General features: G+C 40.6%; 1 protein-coding gene across 1 annotated transcript in view; it reads left to right on the top strand.

Annotated features, from left to right (window-relative positions):
* eci2 (enoyl-CoA delta isomerase 2) overlaps positions 1-24,951 on the top strand; it is a 137,788-nt gene that overhangs the window by 106,837 nt on the left and 6,000 nt on the right. Inside the window, exons 6-8 of the mRNA XM_063070025.1 lie at positions 15,762-15,864; positions 16,184-16,304; positions 16,456-16,545. Of these exons, the coding sequence (XP_062926095.1) occupies positions 15,762-15,864; positions 16,184-16,304; positions 16,456-16,545 (314 nt within the window). The remainder of the gene's footprint in view (positions 1-15,761; positions 15,865-16,183; positions 16,305-16,455; positions 16,546-24,951) is intronic.

The following is a 24,951-nucleotide window of genomic DNA, read 5'->3' as shown; positions in this document are numbered from 1 at the left end:
ACATCCATCCGCCAGATCAACCTATTCTTACCCTCACTGGTGAGTAGTATTGGCAGAAACCCAGAAGTTACTACCCTTGAGGTTCTGCTTTTCAGCTTCCACACTAGTTTTCTATATTGTTTCTTCTTCCTCTTTCCTACCTATGCCGTTTGTAGCTATATGTACCACGACTTTTGGCTGCTCCTACTCCCTCTTTAGATCTGAAACATCCCTGAGCATGTCACATGCAAGGCGACATACCAAACAGACAACCCAGGAGTCTTTCATGTCAACAGAATCTCCTGTCTGCTTCCCTAACTATTGAATTCCTTATCACCGCCTCTCTCCTATTCACCCCATTTTGCTCCTAAGCCATTGAACCAGGCTCAGCGCAACCTAGTCACAGAGGCTTTTCCCTGGTAGGTTATCTTCTCCCCACAACCCCCCCCAAACACTATCCAAAGCTATATACTTGTTATCAAAGGGAACAGCCACATGGGTTCACTGCACTATCTACCACTTCCCTTTCCCTCCCTTGACAGTCACCCAACTACCTGCCTCCTGCAACTTAGGGGTGACTATCTATAGCTCCTATCTATCACCTTCTCATTCTCCCAAATGTGCTGTAGGTCATCCAGCTCTAGCTCCAGTTTCCTAATGGTCTGTAAGAAGCTGTAGTTGGATGCACTTTATGCAGATGTAGTTATCAGGGAGCCTTGAGGTCTCCCAGATCTTTCACATTTGGCCTGAGGAACACACCACTGATTCTGGATCCATTCTCACAACTCTAGCTAGGCATTAATTGACAAAGAAAGAAAGAATCTTCCCCTGGCCTCCCCCTCTTCTTGTCGAAGTCTCAAACTCTCCACTCTTATCATGTCTCCTTCCAATGATGGCTGCTCCACTTTTTATAGGCCTCTGCTAGGTGCCTAATAAACTGCATTTTCCAAAAAGCCCTCTTTGCTTTTTAAATCTCAAGCTCACTCTCCACAAACAAGTGACTGCTCATGATATCTCAAGCCTGCTGAAAAACCTAAAATGATTTTGCTAAATTGTCTCAGCCTCCACAATTCATGTTGAGGCATGTAGGGGTGCAATTTTGCAAGGATATTTGCATTCATTTTTCATTTATTTACTGGCAGAAGAATTTCTTTCCAATAAGCTGCTGCCAGCTGTCAATCAAGGTCTTGCAAGAATCACTTCCTATGGACTGTCAAGGGAAAAGCACTTAGTTCAGCTGTCCTTGTCTATGTCCAGAAGTCCATGATCTTTAATAGAGTTTTTTTTATGTTTAAGTGGGAATGTGCAACCTTGCTGTAATGTTTGTAACTGGCGTTTGACCATATACAGTATTTTTAATTTTGACTGTGATTCAAACCTACCAAGTAAGAAAATTTATGTAAGCCAATACAGCAACAATTAAATTACTAAAATGAGTATATAATTTAAAAATTCGACAGACAGGCTGCTAGAAAGTCTGGTTTTACAGTTTTTTCTACATAAACTGGTTTTGAAATATAGTTTTAATTAATGACCTTTAGAGTGCTGTAATTTTTGCTAGTAAAAAACTGAAAGTGAACAAACCAGTTTAGTAATTCAGTGTGATGTCCAACCCTCTGGAATACCAGAAATTAATCATCAACAAGCTGATGTGGGTGTGTAGCCGAAATCCTACACATACGTCAATGGTAACAAAAGAGATTTTTCACTAGAGACACAATATTAGATGAAATACACAGCCCAGATACTCACATATTCGATGTTCTGTGTCAACCATATAAGCATGCAAACAAATCCTTACATGAGTCTAGATTGCCTGTATACCAAAGCTACCTGATAAAACAAAAGGGATCAAACACTGCTTGTTCAGGGGTAAAACAGGTTGCTTAAAGGATAGCAACACACACAAAATGCTGGTGGAACGCAGCAGGCCAGGCAGCATCTATAGGAAGAAGTACAGTCGACGTTTCGGGTCAAGACTAATGAAAAATAGAGATAGCAAGAGATTTGAGAGGGGGAGGGGGACACCCGAAATGATTGGAGAAGACAAGAGGGGGATGGGATGAAGCTAAGAGCTGGGAAGTTGATAGGCAAAAGGGGAATACAAGGCTGGAGAAGTGTGAGTATCATAGGACGAAGGCCTGGGAAGAAAGAAAGGGGATATTTCCGTTAAGATGGCGATAAATTAATCGCTTAAAATTGTCGCTGCGTTTCATTTCTTGCCTCCTCACTTCCTATCTTCCTTTTTCTACTCCAGACTGGTCATTTTTTGTATGTTCTCCCTGCCTGCGAATACATCTGTCCTATAATGGCCTTTAAGCCCTCTAAAGCTGGGAAAAAGAAGTCTCTGCGACTGCCTCTGGCTCCTCTGCCGACATTATCGACATTCTGAACCAGCACTGTCAAGAGACTATATCTGAATTTAAGTCCTAATATAAGTCTTCCTTCAGTTCGTTGGAGTCCAAACTGGATCAAATCAATTCCAAAATGGAGGAGCATGCCATTTGTCTCTCTCTTGACTTAGAAACCGGAGATTTAAAATGTCGTGTTCAGCAGCTGGAGGCCATTTGTTCTAATTTGAGTGAGTATAAGACCAAGTTACCATCAAAAATAGCTGATCGTGAAGGTCGGAGCAGAAGGCATAATCTACGAATCCTCAGTCTGCCAGAGGCTATCGAAAGCAGAGCTCCTGTTGAATTTTTTTCCTCTTTACTTTGTGAGATTTTTGGGAAGGATACTCTTCCGGATTTATCTGAGTTAGATACAGCCCACTGTGTACAGGTATTTCGGTTTAAGCCCAAATTGGGCTCCCGGCCACGCCCAGTTATACTTTGTTTTCATTACTATCGGGTGAAAAACCTTTTGATTATGGAAGCACATTGGAAAATTGCATTATAAGGGCCATCCCATTCGTATTGTTGAAGATTATGCTCCTCAAGTTTTGAGGCTGTGTGCTGAATACAAAGGTATAAGAGTTTTACAATCGTGGACTCAGGCCCTGGCTACATTACCCTGCCCATCTCCGAATAACTGTTAGTACTGGGGACAAAAAGTGGTTCAACTCTATTACAGAAGCTCAGGAATTCATCGAAAGTCTCCCTACCGTTACGACTTCTTCGGACTCGATTTGATTATTTAAAATGGCTGATTACTTTTTTTTCTCTTTGTTTTTTTTTTGTTTTCCTTTTAAATTAAAATTTTAAATTACTGAAAATGGTTTATTTCTGGTGTAAGAAGTTCAGAAATCTATCGAAAGTCTCCTTGCTATTGTGATTTCTTCAGACTCGATTTGCTTATCTAAAATGGCCGATTACTATTTTTTTTCTCTGTTTTTTTTTTGTTTTCCTTTTAAATTAAAATTTTAAATTACTGAAAATGGTTTATTTCTGGTGTAAGAAGTTCAGAAATTTATCGAAAGTCTCCTTGCTATTGTGATTTCTTCAGACTCGATTTGCTTATCTAAAATGGCCGATTGCTTTTTCTCCTCTCTTTAGTTTTTTTTAATCTTTTGTTTTCCTTTTAAATTTAATTTTTAAATTACTGAATATGGTTTAACTCTGCTATAAGAAGTTCAGAAATTTATCGAAAGTATCCTTGCTATAGTGTCTCCATCAGACTCGATTTGATTATTTAAAATGGCCGATTGGTACTTTTTTTCTTTCTTTGTTTCTTTTCCCTGTTTTCTTTTTAAATTTAATTTTTTAATTACTGTATTCTCTTTTTGCGGGTATGGTAATCTGGATTATTATTTCAAGTTAAGTCTAATACTTTTTGTTAGTACTGTTTCCTTTTTTTTCTTTATAGAACCATAGAAACCATAGAAACTACAGCACAGAAACAGGCCTTTTGGCCCTTCTTGGCTGTGCCGAAACATTTTCTGCCTAAGCCCGCTGACCTGCACACGGACCATATCCCTCCATACACCTCCCATCCATGTATCTGTCCAATTTATTCTTAAATGTTAAAAAAGAACCCGCATTTACCACCTCGTCTGGCAGCTCTTTCCATACTCCCACTACTCTCTGTGTGAAGAAGCCCCCCCTTAATGTTCCCTTTAAACTTTTCCCCCCTCACCCTTAACCCATGTCCTCTGGTTTTTTTCTCCCCTTGCCTCAATGGAAAAAGCCTGCTTGCATTCACTCTATCTATACCCATCATAATTTTATATACCTCTATCAAATCTCCCCTCATTCTTCTACGCTCCAGGGAATAAAGTCCTAACCTATTCAACCTTTCTCTGTAACTGAGTTTCTCAAGTCCTGGCAACATCCTTGTAAACCTTCTCTGCACTCTTTCAACCTTATTTATATCCTTCCTGTAATTTGGTGACCAAAACTGAACACAATACTCCAGATTCGGCCTCACCAATGCCTTACACAACCTCATCATAACATTCCAGCTCTTATACTCAATACTTTGATTAATAAAGGCCAATGTACCAAAAGCTCTCTTTACGACCCTATCTACCTGTGACGCCACTTTTAGGGAAATTTTGTATCTGTATTCCCAGATCCCTCTATTCCACTGCACTCCTCAGTGCCTTACCATTAACCCTGTATGTTCTACCTTGGTTTGTCCTTCCAATATGCAATACCTCACACTTGTCTGTATTAAACTCCATCTGCCATTTTTCAGCCCATTTTTCCAGCTGGTCCAAGTCCCTCTGCAGGCTCTGAAAACCTTCCTTACTGTCTACTACACCTCCAATCTTTGTATCATCAGCAAATTTGCTGATCCAATTTACCACATTATCATCCAGATCATTGATATAGATGACATATAACAATGGACCCAGCACTGATCCCTGTGGCACATCACTAGTCACAGGCCTCCACTCGGAGAAGCAATTCTCTACTACCACTCTTTGGCTTCCTCTATTGAGCCAATGTTTAATCCAATTTATCACCTCTTCATGTATACCTAGCGACTGAATTTTCCTAACTAACCTCCCATGCGGGACCTTTTCAAAGGCCTTACTTAAGTCCATGTAGACAATATCCACTGCCTTCCCTTCATCCACTTTCCTGGTAACCTCCTCGAAAAACTCCAATAGATTGGTCAAACATGATCTACCACGCACAAAGCCATGTTGACTCTCCCTAATAAGTCCCTGTCTATCCAAATGCTTGTAGATTCTGTCTCTTAGTACTCCCTCCAATAACTTACCTACTACCGTCGTTAAACTTAGCGGCCTATAATTTCCCGGATTACTTTTCGATTCTTTTTTAAACAACGGAACAACATGAGCCACTCTCCAATCCTCCGGCACCTCACCTGTAGACAGCGACATTTTAAATATTTCTGCCAGGGCCCCTGCAATTTCAACACTAGTCTCCTTCAAGGTCCGAGGGAACACCCTGTCAGGTCCCGGGGATTTATCCACTTTAATTTTCCTCAAGACAGCAAGGACCTCCTCCTTTTCGATCTGTACAGTTTCCATGATCTCACTACTTGTTTCCCTTAGTTCCATAGACTTCATGCCAGTTTCCTCAGTAAATACAGACGCAAAAAACCTAGTTAAGATCTCCCCCATTTCCTTTGGTTCCGCACATAGCTGACCACTCTGATCTTCAAGAGGACCAATTTTATCCCTTACAATCCTTTTGCTCTTAATATACCTGTAAAAGCTCTTTGGATTATCCTTCACTTTGACTGCCAAGGCAACCTCATGTTTTCTTTTAGCCCTCCTGATTTTTTTCTTAAGTATTTTCTTGCACTTCTTATACTCCTCAAGCACCTTATTTACTCCCTGTTTCCTATACATGTCATACAACTTCCTCTTCTTCTTTATCAGAGTTGCAATATCCCTTGAGAACCAAGGTTCCTTATTCCTATTCACTTTGCCTTTAATCCTGACAGGAACATACAAATTCTGCACTCTCAAAATTTCTCCTTTGAAGGCTTCCCACCTACCGATCACATCCTTGCCAGAGAACAACCTGTCCCAATCCACGCTTTTTAGATCCTTTCTCATTTCTTCAAATTTGGCCTTCTTCCAATTAAGAACCTCAACCCTAGGACCAGATCTATCCTTGTCCATGATCAAGTTGAAACTAATGGTGTTATGATCACTGGAACCAAAGTGCTCCCCTACACAGACTTCTGTCACTTGTCCTAGCTCGTTTCCTAACAGGAGATCCAATATTGCATCCCCTCTAGTTTGTCCCTCTATATGTTGATTTAGAAAACTTTCCTGAACACATTTTACAAACTCTAAACCATCTAGACCCTTAACAGTATGGGAGACCCAATCAATATATGGAAAATTAAAATTCCCTACCACCACAACTTTGTTTCCTGCAGTTGCCTGCTATCTCTCTGCAGACTTGCTCTTCCAATTCTAGTTGACTAGTCGGTGGTCTGTAATACAATCCCACTAATGTGGCCATACCTTTCCTGTTTCTCAGCTCCACCCATAAGGGCTCAGTAGACAAGCCCTCTAATCTGTCCAGCCTGAGCACTGCTGTAATATTTTCCCTAACAAGCAATGCTACTCCCCCACCTTTCATTCCTCTGCCTCGATCACATCTGAAACATTGGAACCCTGGAATATTAAGCTGCCAGTTCTGCCCCTCCTGTAGCCAAGTTTCACTAATTGCTATAACGTCATAATTCCACGTGTCAATCCACGCCCTCAACTCATCCGCCTTCCCCACAATACTCCTAGCATTGAAATATATACACCTCAGAAGATTTTTACCACCACTCACAACTTTTCTATTAGCGGATTTGCTTGAACTTTTAACATCATTTATTTTCACCCCAGCCACACTGTCAGCTCTGGCACTCTGGTTCCCATCCCCCTGCAAATCTAGTTTAAAGCCTCCCCAACAGCAGTAACAAACCTCCCTGAAAGGATATTGGTCCCCCTGTAGTTCAAGTGTAACCCATCTCTCATGTACAGGTCCCACCTGCCCCAGAAGAGGTCCCAATTATCCTGAAATCTGAAACCCTGCTCCCTACACCAGTTCCTCAGCCACTTGTTCATCCTCCAGAGCATCCTATTCCTACCCTCACTGGCATGTAGCACAGGTAGCAATCCTGAGATTACCACCCTCGAGGTCCTGCTTTTCAACTTCCTACCAAGCTCTCTATACTCACTGTCCAGGACCTCCTCACTCTTCCTTGCTATGTCATTGGTACCTATGTGCACCACGACATCTGGCTGATCACCCTTCCACTTCAGAATGTCATGCAATTGATCAGAGACATCCTTGACCCTGGCACCCGGGAAGCAACAAACCATCCTGGATTCTCTGTCACGACCACAGAACCTCCTATCTGCACCTCTAACTATCAAGTCCCCTATCACTACCGCTGTCCTCTTTTTCCTCCCTCCCTTCTACACTGCAGAGCCAGACTCAGTGCCAGAGATCCGGCTACTGCAGCTTGTCCCAGGTAAGTCATCCCCCAACAGTATCCAATGCGGTATACTTGTTGTTGAGGGGAATGGCCACAGGGGAACCCTGCTCTGCCTGCCCTTTCCTCTTCCCTCGCCTGACAGTGACCCAATTTCCTGTCCTCTGCTCCTTTGGCGTAACTACCTCCCTGTAGCTACTATTCCCAAATGATCCACAGGTCATCCAGCTCCTGCTTCATTTCCCTAACGCAGTTTGTTAGGAGCTGCAGCTGGATGCACTTCTTGCAGGTATCATTGTCAATTTTATGTACAATTTTAATTCCAAGTGTAAAACTGCTTTTTTTTTCAAACTGTTAATTAAATGGAACTTATGAAGCTACTTAGAAACTGGAAATTGGGGTTAGGGGTAGTTTTTTTCTGAAGAGCTTGCTCTGTTCTTCGGTAGATTTCTCGCTTTGGGATCTGAGGGGGTGGGGTTTCCTAGTGCCAACACTATTTAAACAACCCTTCGTTATTCAGGACTTTTTTTGTCCTGAATTTCTTGTTTTTTACTTCTGCCCCAGAGCTGTTATTAGAATGTTTGTGCATATTTATACCTACTACCCAATATGTTTTTTATATGACAGCGGTTAGCCCGTTGAACTTTATAAACTGGAATGTTAAGGGATTGAACCATCCTGTTAAAAGAAGGAAGGTGTTTTCACATCTCAAGCAGCTCAAAGCTGACATTGCTTTTTTGCAAGAAACACATATTTGTAGTTTTGATAACTCTCGCCTTATGTCTAGGTGGGTGGGACAGCACTTCCATTCTGCTTTTCTGGCTAAAGCCAGGGGGGTTTCAATCATTATTCAGAATGTTCCCTTTGAGCTTCACAACAAAGTATCGGATACAAATGGTCATTTTATTATTGTCTCTGGGGAATTGTATAATAATAGGGTAGTCTTGGCTAACCTCAATGCTCCCAATTCAGATGATGTGGACTTTTTTGATCGTTTTTTCTCTTTATTGCCTGACTTGAGTTTATATTTCTTCATGTTGGGTGGTGATTTTAATTGTTGGTTAGATCTAGTATCGGATCGATCCTCCTCTGTTTCTGGACTCCCAAGTAAATCTGCTCTATCTATTCACTCTTTCCTTTCTAATTCTGGTATCTCTGATGTGTGGCATTTTTTCCATCCTACTGAGAGATTATTCACTTTTTTCACACGTCCATCATTCCTTTACTAGAATTGATTATTTCCTAATGGATAATCAGCTGATTCCACCTGTTCGCTCTTGTGATTATCAGAGTATATTGATTTCGGATCATGCCCCAGTTACCCTGTCCATAAATTTCCCTGGTTTTCCTCAAATGAACAAACATTGGCATTTTAATCCGACCTTGTTGTCGGATAATGATTTTGTAAAATTTATGAAGGACCAGATAACTTTTTTTTAAGTACTAACATGTCATCTGAAATCTCATCCCAGGTTGTCAGGGATGCCATGAAAGCATATTTAAGGGGTCAAATAATTTCATATACTGTGAATCTGAAAAGAAAGACCTATTTAGAGCGTTCAGACTTGATTGGTCAAATCAAAGCAACAGACCAATTATATGCCCAGACCAAAAACCCCGAATTGTATGAGAAGAGAGTAGAACTTCAAACTAAGTTTGACCTCACTGCCACTCGGCCAGTTGAACGCCAACTTCTTGAAAGTAAGAGCTGATTTTATATTCATGGGGATAAGTCTGGTAAGTTTTTAGTTAACCAACTAAGATGCTCTAAAGCTAAACAACAAATTACAAAAATTCGAATGGGAAATGGGAACATTACTTTGATTCATTCCGATATCAATGACACCATAAGATCATAAGACAAAGGAGCAGAAGTAGGCCATTCGGCCCATCGTCTGCTCCGCTATTTTATCATGAACTGATCCATTTTCTCCTATTTAGTCCCACTCCCCTGCCTTCTCACCATAACCTTTGATGCCCTGGCTACTAAGAACTATTATTCTCGACTTTGTACTTCTGAATCTTTAAATGAGAATATCTCGGTTGAGCATTTTTTAAATAGTTTAAATATTAGAAACCATAGAAACTACAGCACAGAAACAGGCCTTTTGGCCCTTCTTGGCTGTGCCGAACCATTTTCTGCCTAGTCCCACTGACCTGCACACGGACCATATCCCTCCATACACCTCCCATCCATGTATCTGTCCAATTTATTCTTAAATGTTAAAAAAGAACCCGCATTTACCACCTCGTCTGGCAGCTCATTCCATACTCCCACCACTCTCTGTGTGAAGAAGCCCCCCCTAATGTTCCCTTTAAACTTTTCCCCCCTCACCCTTAACCCATGTCCTCTGGTTTTTTTCTCCCCTTGCCTCAGTGGAAAAAGCCTGCTTGCATTCACTCTATCTATACCCATCATAATTTTATATACCTCTATCAAATCTCCCCTCATTCTTCTACACTCCAGGGAATAAAGTCCAAACCTATTCAACCTTTCTCTGTAACTGAGTTTCTCAAGTCCTGGCAACATCCTTGTAAACCTTCTCTGCACTCTTTCAACCTTATTTATATCCTTCCTGTAATTTGGTGACCAAAACTGAACACAATACTCCAGATTCGGCCTCACCAATGCCTTACACAACCTCATCATAACATTCCAGCTCTTATACTCAATACTTTGATTAATAAAGGCCAATGTACCAAAAGCTCTCTTTACGACCCTATCTACCTGTGACGCCACTTTTAGGGAAATTTTGTATCTGTATTCCCAGATCCCTCTATTCCACTGCACTCCTCAGTGCCTTACCATTAACCCTGTATGTTCTACCTTGGTTTGTCCTTCCAATATGCAATACCTCACACTTGTCTGTATTAAACTCCATCTGCCATTTTTCAGCCCATTTTTCCAGCTGGTCCAAGTCCCTCTGCAGGCTCTGAAAACCTTCCTTACTGTCTACTACACCTCCAATCTTTGTATCATCAGCAAATTTGCTGATCCAATTTACCACATTATCATCCAGATCATTGATATAGATGACAAATAACAATGGACCCAGCACTGATCCTTGTGGCACACCACTAGTCACAGGCCTCCACTCAGAGAAGCAATTCTCTACTACCACTCTTTGGCTTCTTCCATTGAGCCAATGTCTAATCCAATTTACCACCTCTCCATGTATACCTAGCGACTGAATTTTCCTAACTAACCTCCCATGCGGGACCTTGTCAAAGGCCTTACTGAAGTCCATGTAGACAATATCCACTGCCTTCCCTTCATCCACTTTCCTGGTAATCTCCTCGAAAAACTCCAAAAGATTGGTCAAACATGACCTACCATGCACAAAGCCATGTTAACTCTCCCTAATAAGTCCCTGTCTATCCAAATGCTTGTAGATTCTGTCTCTTAGTACTCCCTCCAATAACTTACCTACTACCGACGTTAAACTTACCGGCCTATAATTTCCCGGATTACTTTTCGATCCTTTTTTAAACAACGGAACAACATGAGCCGCTCTCCAATCCTCCGGCACCTCACCTGTAGACAGTGACATTTTAAATATTTCTGCCAGGGTCCCTGCAATTTTAACACTAGTCTCCTTCAAGGTCCGAGGAAACACCCTGTCAGGTCCCGGGGATTTATCCACTTTAATTTTCCTCAAGACAGCAAGCACCTCCTCCTTTTCAATCTGTACAGTTTCCATGATCTCACTACTTGAATCCCTCAATTCCATAGACTTCATGCCAGTTTCCTTAGTAAATACAGACGCAAAAAACCTATTTAAGATCTCCCCCATTTCCTTTGGTTCCACACATAGCTGACCACTCTGATCTTCAAGAGGACCAATTTTATCCCTTACAATCCTTTTGCTCTTAATATACCGGTAAAAGCTCTTTGGATTATCCTTCACTCTGACTGCCAAGGCAACCTTCTTTTAGCCCTCCTGATTTTTTTCTTAAGTATTTTCTTGCACTTATACTCCTCAAGCACCTGATTTACTCCCTGTTTCCTATACATTTCATACAACTCCCTCTTCTTCTTTATCAGAGTTGCAATATCCCTTGAGAACCAAGGTTCCTTATTCCTATTCACTTTGCCTTTAATCCTGACAGGAACATACAAACTCTGCACTCTCAAAATTTCTCCTTTGAAGGCTTCCCACCTACCGATCACATCTTTGCCAGAGAACAACCTGTCCCAATCCACGCTTTTTAGATCCTTTCTCAACAACCTGTCCCAATCCACGCTTTTTAGATCCTTTCTCAACAACCTGTCCCAATCCATGCTTTTTAGATTCTTTCTCATTCACTCTCCCCTGACTTTAAAGCAAATCTCAATCATTAGAGGAAATATTATCTGCCATCTCTGCATTGCAGTTGGGTAAATCTCCTGGACCTGATGGCTTTTCTGCAGAATTTTATAAACCATTTTCTTCACTGCTTTCGTCTCAATTATTTTTAGTTCTATCCAATTCGTTTAAACACGGTAAATTGCCTGCATCATTTAACGAGGCATGTATCATTCTTTTAGCCAAAAAAGGTCAAGATCCGACAGTGTTCTTCGTATAGGCCGATTTCTTTGTTAAATGTCGATGTTAAAATTTTGGGTAACGTTTTGGCTTGTAGATTAGGGAACATTATACCCTCTATTATTTCTGAAGATCAAACTGGTTTTATCTAAAATTGTCTTCCTTTTTTAATATACGGCACTTATTTAATATTTTATATTCATCCTGAACTGGGACTCCTGAATGTGTTATTTCTCTTGATGTGGAGAAAGTGATCGATTGCATCGAGTGGAATTACCTTTTGCAGTTTTAGAAAAATTTGATTTTGGACAAAGTTTTACTACATGGATTAAATTGCTATGTTCAGGTCCCACCCCTTCTGTTTTGACCGACTCTCAGCAATCCCAGTCTTTCAGCCTTAAACGTGGCACCCGTCAAGAATGCCCTTTAAGTTCCTCACTCTTCAATTTGGCTATAGAGCCACTGGCGATTGCTTTTGTAGCTGTGCTGAATTGATGGGGATTTGGAGGGGGGGGTGTTGAGCATAAAGTTTCCCTTTATACTGACGATCTTTTACTTTTTATATCAAACCCGACTACCTTCTTACCCTCAATGTTTTCACTTCTTAATAAATTTAGTCAACTTTCTGGTTATAAACTTAATTTACATAAGAGTGAACTCTTTCCAATTAATAGAGAAGCACAAGCTTTAGTATTCCGTGACCTCCTTTTTGAAGTAATTAACAATCAATTCACTTATCTTGGTATTACAGTAACAAGGAACGTTAAGAGTCTTTTTCGAAAAAAATTTACCAATCTTCTAAATTCTACAAAACAGAGTTTGACACAGTGGTCACCCTTGTCTATGTCTCTTGTAGGTCATATTAATGTTATTAAAATTTATATCCTTCCTAAATTTTTGTATCTATTTCAGTCTTTACCAATTTTTATTTCTAAAGCTTTTTTCGATGGGTTAGATTCTATTATTTCGTCTTATCTATGGAAGGGTAAACGCCCTAGACTTAATAAAGCTTCAAAAATCTTAAAAGGAAGGTGGTATGGCCTTGCCTAATTTTCATTTATATTATTGGGCAGCCCATATTTGTTGTCTTATTTTTTGGTCTTTCTTCCATAATAAGTCTGACTGCCCAAAATGGGTGGCAATAGAGTTGAACTCTACTAAGGATCTTTCAGTTTCTGCACTTCTCGGTTCCACACTTCCTTGTTATTTGCGTAGACTTATTGTTAATCCTCTTATCAGACATACTTTAAGAATATGGGCTCAGTTCAGAAAATTTCATGGTTTTTGTCTCTCTAGCCCTATTTTACACAATCATCTTTTCCTCCCTTCTATGCGGGATTCAACATTCTACGATTGGCATAGAAATGGTATTAGGCGCTTTGAAGATCTTTTCGTAGATAATCGTTTTGCAACTTTTCAACAACTGTCTGTAAAGTTTAATCTACCTAATACTCATTTCTTTAGATATCTTCAAATTAGACATTTCATTAACCCTTTGATATCAAACTTTCCTGAGGTGCCTGAGAAAAATGTTCTGGACTTGTTTCTTTGTATCAATCCATTGGGTAAAGATTTAATATCTGCTATTCGGGATAAGTTAGTGATTTTGAGAGGTGCCCCTTCTGATAAAATTAGAACTGCCTGGGAACAAGATCTAAAATCTCCTTATCTGATGCGGTTTGGGATTTAATTCTTAAGTCAGTCAGCTCAACCTCTCTATGTGCTCGCCACTGCCTTTTGCAGTTTAAGTTAACAGGGCTCGTATGTCTAAAACTAAATTATCGCGGTTTTGTCCTGACATTAGTCTTGTTTGTGATAAGTGTAAAGGGTGAGGCTTCCCTTATTCATATGTACTGGGCCTGTCCTAGTCTAGAGAAATTCTGGAGAGAAGTTTTTTCAACCCAATCTCATATTCTTAATTGCCATTTAGAACCTAACCCTCTTTTTGGCACCTTGGGTGAAGTAAATATGTACTTGTTGAACATTATCTTTTGCCTCTCTCTCTTGGTTAGACGGTTCTTCTTAGGTGGAAAGATGCTGCCCCACCCACTCACACTCAACGGCTTAGTGATATTATGGCCAGTTTAGACCGTGAAAAGATTAATTATTCACTTATTATAATAATAAATAAGGATCTCTCTGTGGCCACACATTTTAATTCCATATCCCATTCCCATTTGAATATGGCTATCCACGGCCTCCTCTACTGTCAAGATATAGCCACACTCAGGTTGGAGGAACAACACCTCCTACCTGATGGCATTAACATTAACTTCTCTAACTTCTGTTAATGCCCCACCTCCCCTTCGTACCCCATCCATTATATATTTATTATTATATAAATTTTTTCTCTTTTTTTTTTCTCCCTCTGTCCCTCTCACTATACTCCTTGCCCATCCCCTGGGCTTCTCTCCCCCTTTCTTTCTCCCTAGGCCTCCTGTCCCATGATCCTCTCCCTTCTCCAGCCTCATATCCCTTTTGTCAATCAACTTTCTAGCTCTTAGCTCCATCTCTCCCACTCCTGTCTTCTCCTATCATTTCGAATCTCCCCCTCCCCCCCCCACTTTCAAATCTTTTACTATCTCTTCTTTCAGTTAGTCCTGATGAAGAGTCTTAGCCCGGAACGTCAACTGTACCTCTTCCTATAGATGCTGCCTGGCCTGCTGTGTTCACCAGCATTTTTTGTGTGTGTTGCTTGAATTTCCAGCATCTGCAGATTTCCTCGGGGAAGAGGAATAGTCCAGGTAGCTGTGAGAGTCTGTGGGCTTATAGTAGACATCAGTAGATAAGCTGTCTCCAGAGATAAAGACAGAGAGATCAAGGAAGGGGAGGGAGGTGTCGGTAATGGACCAGGTAAATTTGAGGGCGGGGTGGAAGTTGGAGGTAAAGTTGATGAAGTCAACGAGCTCAGTATGCATGCAGGAAGCAGTGCCAATGCAGTCATCGATGTAGCGAAGGAAAAGTGAGGGATAGATACCAGTATAGGCTTGGAACATGGACTGTTCCACATAGCCAACAAAAAGGTAGGCATAGCTGGGACCCATACGGGTGCCCATGGCTACACCTTTAGTTTGAAGGAAGTGGGAGGAGCCAAAGGGGAAATTATTAAGAGTAAGGACCAATTCTGCTAGACGGAGCAGAGCAGTGGTAGAGGGGAACTGATTAGGTCTGGAATCCAAAAAGAAATGGAAGGCTTTGCGACCTTCCTGATGGAGGATGGAGGTTACTGAATTAGTGTCCTTCCATATTGAAAAACATTTGGAAGTGCTAAAAATAGCAATGGGATTGAATTGAGAGATTGCATAGATTAAGTGAGCTTGACGGCCCTCTCCGAACTTGATGATTAAGTATGCAGTATAAATATTTATCAGTTACAAATATAAATTTGCATTTATAAAACACTGATTACTTTTTGCATCTTTTAACATAAATGAGATAGTTTTGTATGAATTACAATTTGAATTATATAACTTCTCACATATCTTAAGATGCTTCTTATGTATAGCATCAAATGAATTTTCAGTAAGCCACATCAGGTAACATGAGACTGGTCTTGCTAAGGATCTACTGTATATTTTAAAGAACATCTTAGAGGAGGGTATGATGAAGTAGAAAGGGAAGGATGTTGATTGAAAATGGAATTCCAGACCCAACACCTAAACAGCCAGAGACAAGACTATAAAAATCAAAAATGAGCAGGAATCTAGAGTTGGAGAAGTCTAAAGATCCCAGAATATTCTTTAGGGTTGGAGGAGATTACAGAGATAGGGAGTGATACTGTGGAATGGTCAAAATTGAACTGACCAACAACGTCGTGATTTTTGTGGGCCAGTTTTTTTAAGCTAATAAATTTTGAAAAACATTGCATGTAATTGAACACATTTTCTTAATTTTCAGGCAGTGGGGATTATTACTGTAGTGGGAATGACTTGTCTAACTTCACTAATATTGGACCAGAAGATTTGGAACCGAAGTCCAAGAAGTCAACAGCACTACTTAGGTAAGGGATGACGATGAAAATATTCTGGAGACATTTGCTATAGATACACAAGTGATGTGAGAGTATATTATTTTAAAATAGAATATGGTTGCATTAAACGTTTTTACAGCTTTTAACTCAAGGTATACATTGGAAAGTCAGCAATACATTCTGAGCATGATGCTGTACTTCATCTTTCATAACTATTAAATCTATAATGCTTGAGTATTTCATTAATTGTTTGAGATATTGTAATTACTTTATTGTAGCTTTATTAAACTTTGTTAAAATATACACAACTTTAAAAATTGACATATGTGGCTTAATTTGTGATCAACAGGATGTATGTAAGCCATTACATTGATTTTCCAAAGCCACTGATTGCTGTCATTAATGGCCCTGCTATTGGAGTTGCTGTCACCGTTTTAGGATTATTTGATATAGTCTATGCCACTGATAAAGTAAGTATTTTATATCTGCCCACCTAGTTAATCATTATTGTTTGCTAAAAGTTCTGCAGTTTTGTGCAGAAAGTTACTTGATCAAAAGTGGGTTTACCCAGGAGAAGTATGCAAAGTACTAATTTTTTCTCACGTTTTTCCCCCAATACAGGCCACATTCCACACACCATTCAGTCAACTTGCCCAAAGTCCGGAAGGCTGCTCATCTTACACTTTCCCTAAGATGATGGGTACCACTAAGGTAACAGCAGCAAGACCAAGGCTGAGTAAATTCTACAGAACAAAAATAATTATGAAGATTTTGTTATCTATTCTTTGAAACTACCATCCTATATCCAGCTGTCCTTTCTGCTCCAACTTTGTTACTGTTCTCCAATCTTATCTCTATCTTTCATAGAACCCATGCTGGAATCCTATCAATCAAGTATCTGTCCCTGCCACAGTTTTGAAATGGGCCTTATTAAAAGCACAGATAATATGCTGCATAAAAATGGCCAATGATGAATATTCAGTGTCCACTTTATTAATTACACCTTGTTAATGCAACTAGCTAATCAGCCAATCATGTTCCATCAACTCAATCAATGAGAGCATGCAGACATCAAGATGTTCAGTTATTATTCAGACCAAACATTAGAATGGGGAAGAAATGTGATCTAAGTAACTTCGACAGTGGAGTAATCGTTAGTGCCAGAAGGCGTGGTTTAATCTTAGAAACTGCTGATCTCCTGGGATTTTCATGTACAACAATCTCTAGAGCAGGGGGACCCAACGTGGGGTCCATAGATCCCTCAGTTAGTGGTAAGGGTCTGGCATAAAAAAAGGTTGGGAACCCATGCTCGAGGGTCTACAGAGAATGGTGTGAAAACCATAACATTCCAGCTCTGTGGGCAAAAATGCCTTGTTAATGAGAGGGGCCAGAGGAGAATGGCCAAACTAGTTCAAGCTGACAGGAAGGCTCTAGTAATTCAAATAATCGCACATTACAACAGGGTTATGCAGAAAAGCATCCTGAACGCACAACACATTGAACCTTGAAATGGATGGGCTACAGCAGCAGAAAACCACGAGCGTACACTTAGTGGCCACTTTATATTAGCTACAGGAGTTACCTAATAAAGTGACTACTGAGTATAATTCCTCTGGAATACTTCATAATCAAAGCCAATTTATTCTCAAAATATGTTACCATACAGAATCTGGAGGTTCATTTTTTTGCAGGCATTTGCAGGAAAAAATAAATACAATAGAATTTTACCAAAAAAAAGACTGACAACCTATGTGCAAAAAACAAATAAATGCGAATAAAAATAATACTGAGAACAAGAGTTGTAAAAAGTCCTTGGAAGTGAGTCTTTAGGTCATAGAATCAGTTTGGAGTAGTGGTGAATGAAGTTGTCTATTCCAGTTCAGGAGCCTGACGGTTATAGGATAGTAACTGTTCCTGAACCTGATGGTGTGGGATCTAAGGAATCTGTACTTTCTGCCTGATGGTAATAGTGAGAAGAAGGCATGACTTGGATGGAGGTGTACCATATACAGTAAGTGAACTCACTGGTGGGGAGGACTTTGCCTGTGTTGTACTGGGCTGTATCCACCACCTTCTGCAGCCTTTACTACTCCTGGGCATTGATGCTGCAACCAGTCAGTATACTTTCCACAGTGCATCTACAGTGCCTTGTAAGAGGATTCAACCCCCAACTCTTTATTCACATAAATTAGTATTACAACCAGATATTTGATCAATGTAACTGAGAGTTTTTATTTGTGAATCACATGCTCCTTTTTCATAGCAGAGCCCAAAAAACAAGGAAAACTGTAAAGCACGAGAAACTAAAAATTCAAAAACGGAAATATCAGCAGTTCAAAAGTCTTCATCCCCATTAGCTCAGTACTTAGTTGAAACACCTCTCACAGCTAGCACAGCCAGCAATCTTTTTGGATAAGACTCTATTAACTTTGCACTATGTGATGAAGCAAGATTTGCCCATTCCTGCTGGCAAAATTGCTCAAGCTGTGCCAGGTTAGTTGAGGAGTGGCAGTGGACAGTTGTCTTGAGGACTTGCCAGAGATGTTTGTTCAGTTTTAGGTCAGGACTCTTATTGGATCCCTCCAGGACATTAATTTCCTTCATTTGAAGCCACTCCATGGTTGCTCTTGGCCGGCTGGTGACGTAGTGGCTTTGGAGTGAAGGCTCCCGAGTTCGAATCCAGCCAGCTCCCTTGCACACTTTCCATCAGTGCTGGGTTGAGCGTCGAGCTAGCAACTCGGCCTCGTAAAAATAAGGAAAAAAAACGCTGTCATGACGGCGTCCCGATGACTCCACTCGGAGTTAAGGGCTTTCTTCTTCTTCCTCCCGTGGTTGCTCTGGCAGTGGCTTTGGGTCATTGTCCTGTTGAAAGACCATCTTCTTCCACAGTTTAAGCTTTCTGGCAGAGGCGAACAGATTTTTATCCAGGATTTCTCCGTATTTAGTGCCATTCATCTTCCTGTCAGTCTTGACCAGATTTTCAGTCCCTTCTGCTGAAAAGCATCCCCATAGCATGATGCTACCTCCACCAAACTTTACAGTAGGAATGGTGTTACCTGGCTGATGGGCAGTATTAGATTCATGCCTCATGTTGAGGCCAAAAAGTTCCATTTTAGTCACATCTCACCACAAGACCTTCTACATCATTACAGCATCTTCTACGTGATGCTTTGCAGTTTTTACAGGCAAAGATATATTCTTTTTTAATCAGGGCTTCTTGTTTGCTACTCTTCCATAAATGCTTTCTATGTACAAGGCCTTACAGAGTGTGGAGCCATTAACTTCATCTCCATTTGCAGCCACTGACTTCTGCAGCTTGATCAAAGTGACAGTTGCCGTCACAGTAGCCTCCCTCATAAGTGCCATCCTTCTCTGGTGACTAAGTTTAGAATGGTGACCTGACCTAGGCAGTGTGGCTGTGATTTTTTCCCCCACATTTTCACAATGGACTGCACTAAGATCCGAGTTATGTTCAGTGCCTTTAAGATTGTCTTACACCCTTCTCTAGATTTGTGTTTCTCTATTATTTCCCTGACATGTCTTGAATGTTCTTTTGTCTTTATTTTGGTTTGGTATGTTGAATATCTACCATATTGTTGGACCTGACAGGGTATTTATTCTGATGTATTCGTTGAAAACAGGTGATTGTCCAATTTTCTACATCAACAAATTGTATGAGTTGGTAAGGTAATATAAAGTATTGCACCTGAGAAAAGATAGCATAGCAATTACAGGGGTGAATAATTTTTCAGCTTCACAGTTTCATTTAATTTTTAGTAAATTATTGATAGGTTTTGGAATTTTTCTTTTGATTTGACAGGATGCACAATATTTTGTAGATTAGTTCAAAAAGACCTACTCAAGTATATTTAAATTTTTAAAAAGTGAGACAGTAAAATGTGAAAATAGTTCTGGGGGCTGAACACTTTTTCAAGGCACTGTATAGAAATTTGTCAAAGATTTGGTGACATGACTCTAAGAAAGCAGAGGTGGTGTTGTGCCTTCTTTACGATGACACTTATGTACAGGTCCTGGGACAGATCCTCTGATATGTTAATGCCAAGGAATTTAAAGCTACTGACCCTCTCTATCTCCATTCTCTAATGAAGACTGGCTCAGGGACCTCCAACTTCTTCCTTATGTAGTTGATAATCAGGTCTTTGGTTTGCTGATGTTGAGTGAGATGTTTTTGTGGCACCAGCTTTTCAATCTTCCTCCTATATTCTGATTTGTCACCACCTTTGATTCAGCCAATAACAGTGGTGTAATCCACAAAGCTAAACATGGTATTGAAGCCCTACTGAAGTGTACGTGAGTAGAGAAGGAGCTATGTATATAGTCCTATGGTGCACTTGGGCTGATGGTGAGTTGTCTGCAGGTTGTGGTACAATTGACCACATCTTCTGCCTTGTTGGGTTCTGAAGTTTTTAATACAAGGTTCTTTCTTAAGCCAAGAATAAGACATAAAACTTGTAGCTTCACAATCATTTTGTTAGTGCTAATGGAACAAAGGAATTGTAAACAAGAGTAGCAGGAGTCTAAGAACAAAGGAGAGAAAAAGAATGCCAGTGTGCTCTGCTCTTCTTATACCATTGATAAGGGTGGTGAATTTGTGGAATTTGTTGCCACATGCAGCTGTGGAGGCCAGGTCATTGGGTGTATTTAAGGCAGAGATTGATAGGTTCTTGATTGGACATGGCATCAAAGGTTACAGGGAGGCTGGGAACTGGGGTTCAGGTGGAGAAAACGAAAGGATCAGCCATGATTGAATGTCGGAGCAGACTTAATGGGCCAGATGGCCTAATTCTGCTCCTGTGTCTTACGGTCTTATAACAGGCATTCCATTCAAAGTTTTAGATGAGAGTTAACCAATCAGATAACCCCATTCAAATAATGGGATACTCAAGAAGCTTCCAGAATAATACAAAGAACTGTAACCAATAGGGGGCATGCCGAACAAATGAATAATTGCATATACATGGGTAATTATATAAAATACAAGCAGGCTTGGGAAAGTTAAATTGCAAAGAACATAACAATTATGCAGTATAATCCAAAAACCTTAAACTCTTGCACTCCAGTTCTGTGAGATGAGATTTGAATATGTAAACTTGGCCTGTATTCTTGGAATTTAGGAGAATTAAAGGTAGATTCTGAAACGTTAAAATCCTTGGAGGTTTGATAGGATAGGTCTGGGAGTATGCCTCCACTGGCCAGAGAATCTATAACTAGGACCCCTACTTCCTGAATAAGGAGCAGCTACAAGGACAGATGTGAGCAAGAACTTCCTCTCATAAAAGTTGTGAGTCTTTGGAATTCTCTGCCATGGAAAGCTATAGTCAAGGATCAGGCTATCAGTTTTGAATGGTGGACTAAACTCAAAAGGATGAATAGCCTCTCCAAATCTTGTTTTTTGACTTATAAGTCACGCAAATGTGACCTACAATATAAAACCTTTTTATTCACAACCAGCACCATAAGAATAACATGATTTGTGTTATGTTATGACATGTTAAAACTCGGCCTCCATTATCTTAAAACATGGTGCATTGTGTAGGATGTTGGAGAACACACACAGCCATATTGCTTTTTTTTGTAGGAAACCACAGAAACCACTATGCATATTCAGACAAAGTATGACTAAAACAAAACCCTGTGCTTAAAAATAAAAATAAGCTGTTTCTGTTGAAGAGTGCTGGTGCTGTCAATGTAATTTTCTACCTAACATACACTCCTCACTGATTAGACCTACCACAAGCTGAAGGTAGAGATAAATAGCTCCAAAATTGGATCATACGCAACCTCAGGCCATAGTCAGGGTTTGGGTGTCTCTTATTAACACATAGAGCCTTTTGATTGAAAGGATTGCCAAAGCTAAGATTGTTGCTTCATTGGAGTTATCTTAAAACAAAAACTGTTTAACTACTTTACAGATTACTTTTCAAAGCAATCACACCATCTGTTCTCAAGAATGTGGTTCACAAGTGTGATCCCAGGAATTAAAGGCTTAGTTTATGAGGAATGTTTGATGTCCCTTAACCTGTACTTGATGAAGTTCAGAAGGATGAGGGAGCACCTCATTGAAACTTACCTGATATCAAAAGGCAGTGGATATGGAGAGGATGTTTCTATTAGTAGGATCGGAGGATACAGCCTCATAAGAAAAAAACATCCTTTTAAAACTGAGATTAGGTGAAATTTCTACAGCCACAGAGTCTTGAATCTGGAATTTGTTGCTACAGATAGCTGTGGAGGCAAAACTATTGGGTGTATTTAAGGCAGAAATTAATAGGTTCTTGATTAGTATGGGTTTAGGGGTTAAGGGGAGAAGGTAGGAGAATGAAGGTGAGGAAAAGAAACCAGCTATGTAGATTAAATGATCCAAATGACTGAATTCTTCTCCTATGTCTTAAGGGCTTTTAAGTCTCCCTGAATGAATTATCATCATTATTATACAGTAGAACAGTCAATTCAGAGATAGTTATCCTGATTCTAGCAAGTTCTGTGTTGTGGCCTCCAAGCCAGCAGGAACTAAGTGAGCATGGCCTAGATAAGTTTACACAGAAATTCTACCATATTAACTCTATGATGATACATTAATTCGGGTAGAAAATACAAAGTGTTTTCAAGTCAATGGAACACTTAGCCAGGATTTTTCTTCTATTTACTCCCATGAGGCAACAATCTGATTGCAGGCAGTTCCATGAATGGTTTACTTACATGTGTGAATATTTCTATTCACATTGATTTCCCACACTTTGACCAATGCTGAATTAGAAATAGTTTGCCATTATGAATATTCTGAGCACTGTGTGGAACCTTCAACTCACACTTTGCAGGACATCAAGAAGGCATCTCCCCAGTGTTCCCTCTAAGCGCTCGCCAGTGCTGCCGGGAAGATGACCTTTCCGTGTGGCTGGAATTTTATATAATAATATAAAAGTACTACGCAGTTTTCAGGCCACGTAAAAACTTCCTGCTCAGACCAATGGTTGGTCCACGCAGCTGTGTGTGAAAAAAAAATAGAGGGAACATTTGGATTTCAGATAGGCTTTACAAGGGGCATATGAAATTTAAAGTTGGCAGTTAATGTTGGCTTTACCAGTAGGATGCGTATTCCACAGAAAAAAAAATATTTAACTATTATTTTAAACTCATTTAAATTATAGCCATTTATTAACACACACTTAGGTACAAATTGGAGTATATAGCATGAAGTTTGACATGTCTCAAAGGAGCTTGATCCTATCCCTATCTTCTGGTAGATCTTGTTGGGTAGACAGTACAAGAAGGACACTTTTGGAATTTCATTCCTGCTTCCATTTTACCTGTTAATATGATAACCCACCCTAATTTGATCATGATAGTCCCACCCTACAAAGCTGTAGTGTCCTGCAGTGAATGTCAATGGGACAGAATTTGTCCTGCACTCTCCAAGCCCTGATAAACATTTCCAATGCAACTGAGCTTGTGCAGATCCAAATGGCATTGCAAGCTCATGGTGGTGGTATTTGGCCTGACAAAAGTCAGGTTTTGAAGATGATGGCGGTGGAGTGGAGCCGAGAACGAGGGGTTGGTAGGAGCAGAATCAGTAAAGAAATGGGTTGTTGGAAGTGGATGCAAAGTCTTGAGCAGTGGAAGTTATAGAACATAGAATAGTACAGCACAGTACAGGCCCTTCGGCCCACAATGTTGTGCTGACCCTCAAACTCTGCCTCCCATATAACCCCCACACCTTAAATTCCTCCATAGACCTGTCTAGTAAATTTCACTAGTGTATTTGCCTCCACCACTGACTCAGGCAGTGCATTCCACGCACCAACCACTCTCTGAGTAAAAATCCTTCCTCTAATATTCCCTTTGAACTTCCCACCCCTTACCTTAAAGCCATGTCCTCTTGTATTGAGCAGTGGCGCCCTGGGGAAGAGGTGCTGGCTGTCCACTCTATCTATTCCTCTTAATATCTTGTAAACCTCTATCATGTCTCCTCTCATCCTCCTTCTCTCCATAGAGTAAAGCCCTAGTTCCCTTAATCTCTGATCATAATCCCTACTCTCTAAACCAGGCAGCATCCTGGTAAATCTCCTCTGTACTCTTTCCAATGCTTCCACATCCTTCCCATAGTGAGGCGACCAGAACTGGACACAGTATTCCAAGTGTGGCCTAACCAGAGTTTTGTAGAGCTGCATCATTACCTGTGACTTTTAAACTCTATCCCTCGACTTATGAAAGCTAACATCCCATAAGCTTTCTTAACTACCCTATCTGCCTGTGAGACAACTTTCAGGGATCTGTGGACATGTATCCCCAGATCCCTCTGCTCCTCCACACTACCAAGTATCCTGCCATTTACTTTGTACTCTGCCTTGGAGTTTGTCCTTCCAAAGTGTACCACCTCATACTTCTCCGGGTTGAACTCCATCTGCCACTTCTCAGCCCACTTCTGCATCCTATCAATGTCTCTCTGCAATCTTCGACAATCCTCTACACTATCTACAACACCACCAACCTCTGTGTCGTCTGCAAACTTGCCAACTCACCCTTCTACCCCCACATCCAGGTCGTTAATAAAAATCATGAAAAGTAGAGGTCCCAGAACCGATCCTTGTGGGACACCACTAGTCACAACCCTCCAATCCCAATGTACTCCCTCCACCACCACCCTCTGCCTTCTGCAGGCAAGCCAATTCTGAATCCACCTGGCCAAACTTCCCTGGATCCCATGCCTTCTGACCTTCTGAATAAGCCTACTGTGTGGAACCTTGTCAAAAGCATTACTAAAATCCATATAGATCACATCCACTGCACTGCCCTTATCTATATGCCTGGTCACCTCCTCAAAGAACTCTATCAGGCTTGTTAGACACGATCTGCCCTTCACAAAGCCATGCTGACTGTCCCTGATCAGACCATGATTCTTTCAATGCCCATAGATCCTATCTCTAAGAATCTTTTCCAACAGCTTTCCCACCACAGATGTAAGGCTCACTGGTCTATAATTACCCAGACTATCCCTACTACCTTCTTTGAACAAGGGGACAACATTCGCCTCCCTCCAATCCTCCGGTACCATTCCCATGGACAACGAGGACATAAAGATCCTAGCCAGAGGCTCAG

Source organism: Mobula hypostoma, chromosome 17 (assembly GCF_963921235.1).
Source record: "Mobula hypostoma chromosome 17, sMobHyp1.1, whole genome shotgun sequence".
Classification (NCBI taxonomy): domain Eukaryota; kingdom Metazoa; phylum Chordata; class Chondrichthyes; order Myliobatiformes; family Myliobatidae; genus Mobula; species Mobula hypostoma.
Note: the sequence above shows the minus strand (reverse complement) of the source record. Positions and strands in the feature narration are given on the sequence as shown.